The sequence below is a fragment of the Mesoplodon mirus genome (assembly GCF_964341445.2).
Source record: "Mesoplodon mirus genome assembly, chromosome: 11".
In the NCBI taxonomy this organism is placed as follows: Eukaryota; Metazoa; Chordata; class Mammalia; order Artiodactyla; family Ziphiidae; genus Mesoplodon; species Mesoplodon mirus.
This window is the reverse complement of record NC_138987.1, coordinates 35478349-35484296: the sequence shown is the minus strand read 5'-3', so window position 1 is coordinate 35484296 and position 5948 is coordinate 35478349. Positions and strand designations below refer to the sequence as shown.

At 57.9% G+C, this 5948-nt stretch overlaps 1 protein-coding gene across 1 annotated transcript; it reads right to left on the bottom strand.

Moving 5' to 3' along the window:
* Positions 1 to 2602: 2602 nt before the first annotated feature.
* LGALS1 (galectin 1) lies at positions 2603 to 5832 on the bottom strand. Its single transcript, XM_082636883.1, has 4 exons — positions 5720 to 5832; positions 4408 to 4487; positions 3117 to 3288; positions 2603 to 2802 (listed from the first exon to the last, which is right to left on the bottom strand). The coding sequence occupies exons 1-4, from the start codon at positions 5726 to 5728 to the stop codon at positions 2656 to 2658; spliced, it is 408 nt and encodes a 135-aa protein (XP_082493009.1). The 5' UTR covers positions 5729 to 5832; the 3' UTR covers positions 2603 to 2655.
* Positions 5833 to 5948: the final 116 nt, after the last annotated feature.

The following is a 5948-nucleotide window of genomic DNA, read 5'->3' as shown; positions in this document are numbered from 1 at the left end:
GGCAACCCCACCCAGATTCCAAAAGCTTGAGAGCCATTTACTGCAACTCATGGTCTAAAACACCTCCCTTTTTAAGTCAGTTTCTCCTTGACATTATTTTTATGTTTATTGAGCACCTGCTGTGTGCCAGGCACAGCAAGAGGTGGTACGTTCTCCGTAACAGAAATGATGATGAAGATGATGAGCCAGAATAACGGCAGCTGCCATTAATTTAGCTCTTTACACGATTATCTATTTTGAGGTATGCGTTCCATTTTAATGAGGCCCAGAGATGTGCAGTCACTTACCCAAGGTCACACAGACAAGAAGAGCAAGTGCTGAGGGTGAAGCTTGAGTGGTCTAAGGGCAGAACTCTGCTTAGTTTCTCTGGACCCAGTTTCACAGGCTCTTGAGACACACCGAGTCTTAAAAGAGGTGAAGGGAACCAACAGTTACGGAGCTCCTACTATGTGCCAGGCACAGTGTAGTTCTCTACGTTATCTCAGCTAATCCTTGCAACGGCCGCACAGGGTGGATACTAGTACTAATGCAGTTTGATAGATGAGGAAACAGGTTCAGAGAGGTTGATTAACTGGTCCAAGGGCACACAGTGATAGAGCTGGGGTTTGGACACAGGTCTGTCTGACTCCGAGCCCAGTTTCTTTCGTCCACTGCCAGTGGTCTCTCTCCTTATCTGCCCCAGGGCTTTCCTCTGCCTGGTTGGAGTCCCAGTCCTGGAGTATCGCTGAGTTCCGCCAGTGTAGAGAGAGTAAGTGGGATCAGAGAAAGGCAGTCAAGAAGACACTTTCTCTGATGTCCAGCAGAGGGCGCCCCTCCACAGCCAGACTTCCAAAGCTGTTTCTCTCTGGGTGGCCAGTCGGGTGCCCCAGGAAGGCCTGGAGATCGGGTGTGGCTCATGGCCGCTCCCAGCCTTTGCACTCCATCCTTCTTGGCCCTTTTATAGAGATGTGCCCTCCAGCAGACCCACTGAGATGGGAATCACCCACCCAAAAGGGCCAGGTGAAAATAATGGCCCCCATTTTATGGATGAGGAAACTCAGACTTGGGGGTGGAAGAGACCTACCCAGGGTTCCACAGCTAGTGCTGGCTGTCCTGGAGAGTGAGATTTGCCAAGCTCCCGCCCAACACATACCTCAGGAGACTGCCTTGGGGGTTGGGGGTGCCTACTGAGGTCCTGATTCCAAGCCTTCTTGGAACATTGGCTCAGTTCCCAGGGGCTGTTTCCCAGGGAGATAGGGGGCCCTACAGCAGGGAGCAGAAGGGAAAAGGTGCAGGGGCGTGGTCGGTCTGCAGCGTTGCCCAGCTATCAGCTCATGTCCCATCACTTCCAACAAGTGAGTGTGATTGCCCTCCAAGGTAACGGAGCCTGGCTGGTCTTGGAAAACACGTCCTCTGGAAACCAGCAGAGGAGAGGCTCATGGAGGGCTCATCTCAGGGAGAGTGAGTCTCCCGCACTCTCCGTGCAGGGAACAGGCTGTGTGCAGCAGGAGGCGTCTGAGAACCTGAAGGCGGGGCTTCAAGTCGGCCCACCGGCCCCTACTTGTAGGTTCTCTGCAGAGGCTGGCGCATCCTGCCACCGACCACCCCAATTCCTCCTATACAGAAACGGGCCAGCAGGTGGCGCCAGGGCCACCGCCCAAGCCCATCTTCCCTGTGTTGGGTTGAGGGTCCTGAGGAGGGCCACAGAACACGAGTTTCCAGACTAGCACCCTGGTTGCCCTTACACTGTAGCATTGAGGTGTGCGGCCTGGCGCCACAAAGCTGGGATGCCTGGGGAGCCCCAGAAGGCTCAGCTGGGCCTGGTAGAGACCAGGGAGTCATCACTCAGAGCCTGTTTACTCCCCTTCAGATTCGGGGGATAAGATCTCAAGAGGTAGTACGGCAGCGACGGGAAACACTATCCACTGCGTGTGTACGTTGTGCCAGGCCCTACACTCATCCTCCATCACACACGTCATTTCATCCTCACAACAGTCCCACGGTAGTCTCCATGCTGTCATCCCCCTCATATAAATGAATAAACCGAGGCTCAGAGAGGTCAGTTAAGGCCCACAGGGGCACACAGCTGGTGTCCCTGCACTGTCTGAACCAGATCTCTTTCTAGTTCATGAAAACAAATGAGAGGGGCCCCAGGTATTCCTTCCACCTCCCCAGATACCATGGCATGAATCAGTCGGTCCTTGCCTCTCTTCCCGTTTTCGTTTATTTCAACATCTTTTGCACATCTACTGTGTGCTGGGGCCCAGTGAGTTGGGAGCTGTTTGAGGGCAGTGACTGGGTCTTATTTAGCACTGAGCCCCTCGCTGTGTATTGAGCTCTCTGTTCAGCCCAGGGGACCCAGGGGAACAAGATGTCACTAGCACTTAAGAGGTATGCATCGAGGGAATTCCCTGCCGGTCCAGTGGTTAGGATTTGGCGCTTTCACTGCCATGGGCCCGGGTTCGATCCCTGGTCAGGGAACTAAGATCCCACAAGCCGCACGGTGCAGCCAAAAAAAAAAAGGTATGCATGCACTGAGGCAGTGAATGGAAGTGAAGAGGGGCAGAGCCTGGGGGAGTCGGCGGAATCCTCTTCTTCCACACCCACACACACAGGAGGCTGGTTCAGGGGGAGCAGAGGCAGCTGCCTTTATTGGGGGCCATGGGCCGGCTGGCTTCACTCAAAGGCCACGCACTTGATCTTGAAGTCGCCATCGGCTGCCAGGTAGTTGATGGCCTCCAGGTTGAGGCGGTTGGGGAACTTGAAGTCGTATCCACCAGGCAGCTGGATGGTTAGGTCTGCCTGGTCGAAGGAGACGCACACCTGGGGGTGGAGAGGGGTAGTGAGCATGTGGACCCCATAGCGGGAGCCTCGGCCCTGCAGCCACGGCCTGCAGGTCCTAGGCCCCCCCAGAGCCCTTTCCTCACGTAGCCCTAACAACAGCCCCGCTTCATGGTGAGGCCCTGAGGTTGGGAGAGGGGATGATGCTCACCGAGGATCACACAGCAGGTGACAGGAGGGAGGGGAGATGGGGAGGGAGGGGAGGGGGGCAGGGTGGGACCCAGGTCTCTAGCCACTCAACCCAGCTCTGCCCCAGCCCAGCCAGGGCCCTGACCCCACCCCAGGCCCCAGCCCACCTCCACAACACTTCCAGGCTGGAAGGGGAAGACGGACTCCCGCTGCTCAGCCCCCCAGGCCCCGCCATCCTTGCTGTTACACACGATGGTGTTGGTGTCCCCGTGCGCGTTGAAGCGGGGGTTGAAGTGCAGGCACAGGTTGTTGCCATCTTTGCCCAGGTTCAGCACGAAGCTAGGGGATAGCGGGTGGGCTTGAGGCTGCCCCCGCCCTCTGCAGCCCCCTCAGACCGACCAGTCTGTGCCGCTCAGTGCACATGAATGGACCTCACCGGGGGAACGCATGGAGCCAAGAGGAAGGAAACCTGGATTCTAGCTGTGCCCTGCCACCTCCTTGCTGTGTGACCTTGAGCAAGTCCCTGCTCCATCTGGTTCTCACTTTCCGTATCTGCACAGTGGGGGCTCCACAGGAAGTATCTCTTAAGGGCCTTGCTATGCTGACAGCCAGGACTCTTGTAGACATGAATTTGTGTCCCTGCCCGTTTGGTCAAGGTCAGAGACTCCCTCCAGATGGTGACCTCTGGGAGGGCAAGAGTCCTGTCTGTCTTGTCCGTCTCTGTATCTCTGGTGCGCAGCATGATGCGTGACACACAGTAGGTGCTCTGTAACCGTGGGCGAATGAACGAATAACAATAATACATTTGCTGAGTCGAGGTAACAGCAAGGCCTCCCTCTGAGGATTTAGAAAGAATGACATGAGCAGTGCATATGAAGCGTGCGGCTCTTTATACTGTCAGCTGGTCATCAACGTGTGAGATGACCCAGCATTTCACCTCCACACAACCTCCCCCCTCCATTAACTGATTAACAAACGAGGCTCAAGGCGGTTGGTTGACTGGCCCAAGCTCACAAGGCTGCGGAGAAACTAGGCCAGCTGGCCGAATGAATGATGAGTTAAGGAAGGACCGAAGGAGTGAAAAGTCGAGAGTGAAGAGCGCAGGATACACAGACCTCAGAGGGCGGGCAGCGAGGGTGACACCCTTTCATTCCCTCTCCCTGCCCCCCTCAGCCTCTGGTCCCGCCCACAGCAGTGGGGAGGGGAAGGCCAGCCGAGGCAGATGACGAGGCCGCAGCTGGTTTAGCTTAAGGGGGCGACAACGGTGGGGGCGTCCAGACTCCGCGGAGGAAGTGACTCACCCAGAAGACGTAGCCTCAGCAGCCGCCGACATTAACCCCGCCCCGCCGGAGGGAGGAGCCGGGCCCGGCCAGCCACGCCTCTGCCAGACGCGGGGCGGGACCCTCGAGCTCCAGCCCCCGCCCCTGCCGCCCGCCGCCCCCGCCGTCGTCCCCTCACCTCTTGGCGTCCGGGGGCACCTCGCCCCGCACTCTGAGGCACTCCCCAGCTTTGAGATTCAGGTTGCTGGCGACCAGACCCTGCGCAGACAAGACCCCGCCCAGCCGGGTTAGAGGACGCAGGGTGGGAGGGTGGGAGGTCGTGCCCCCCGCCGGGAAGACCGGGCCTGCTCTGACCTGGCCGACCCGAAGGCTCAGGAACCCGGCTGCAAGTTCTAGACTCTCCTTCTTTGTGTGCTGCTGGGCAAGTCCCTACTCCCAACTGGGTCAGTTTCTTGTCTGTAACATGACTGAGGTTCTAGAAGACAGGATCTAAAAGTTTCTGCGGTTTAGCCCGGGGATTTTAGATGCAGAGTAGCCTGGGAGGTGGAGTGCTGTGCTCCATCGCCTCATTGAATAGATGGAGAGAACCAGGCACTGCGAGTTGGGGGCAAAGGAAGGTGAGTGAGGCGTCTGCCCCTCTGCTGGAGAGGAAGAGGCCTGGGGCTGGGCCATCCCCCACCATCCCCTTCAAGCTCCTCTGTGCAGAGAGGGCCAGGGGCTGGAGAGGAGACCCCTAAGGAGCACAGCTAGACCCCTCTAAGAAGGGAGAGCAGCCCAGGGCGGGAGCCTGCAACCTGGCTGGCTCGGGGTTAACAAGAGCCAGCGCAAAGCTTCACTGGTGTGAGTGGTTCCTCCTGCCAGAAACTTGAATCCTTTCCCTAGGGGCCTGCAGAAGATTCTTGCTGCCTTCTTGCTCCTTTATCACAGCCCCCACCCCCCAGCTTGGAGGAATGGTTGAGCGGGAATTCCCCCAGCCCCCACCTGACCAGCCTGGACAGAATCACCCGCCCTCGGCTAACCCAGGCAGGCTCCCTCCCGACAGCCTGTCTCAGATCCTGGCGACTTTTACAGCTCTGGAGCAGAGGGTGACTCTGCCCTGGCCCGGTGACAGGGACAGCTGCAGGGGGGAGGGGACAGGAGGCTCTTTGGGGGGAAGGGGGAAGGGATAGGGGCCTGGGCGCCCTCAAAATGCCCCACTCCACCTCCAGTCGGCCACACCCTTCCCACTCCCACTTCTCAGAGAGCTGCAGAATGTCAGCCCTTGGCTGTCAGACCCTGGAGGAATCCAGAAAATTCTTAAGCCAGAGAAGGCCTTGGGGAAGCATGGAGCCCACCCCCATTTTACAGACACGGCCACTGAGGCCCAGAAAAGACACTTGTTCAAGGCCACGCCACAAGAACTAGAACCCAGATCGTGATCTGCCCTCACTCTGCCTGGCTGTCTGCCCCCACGCCATTTGTGGGCCTTGGGGTGGGGTCCCCATACTCACACAAGCCATGATTGAGGAGAGGAGGATGTTCCTGGGACTTGGGGACCAGCTGTCTGAAGACTACCCGAGAGATGGGCCACAGCCCGCTCCCACCCTTTTAACTGGACCAGACCCGGGTGAGTCCCGCCCCCTGGACGCTGAGCCAATTGTAACTCAGAAGGGAGATGGGGGCCACGGGAGGCGGAGTCAATGGAATTTTGAAGCCAGTTCTGGAGCAGAGATGACCAAT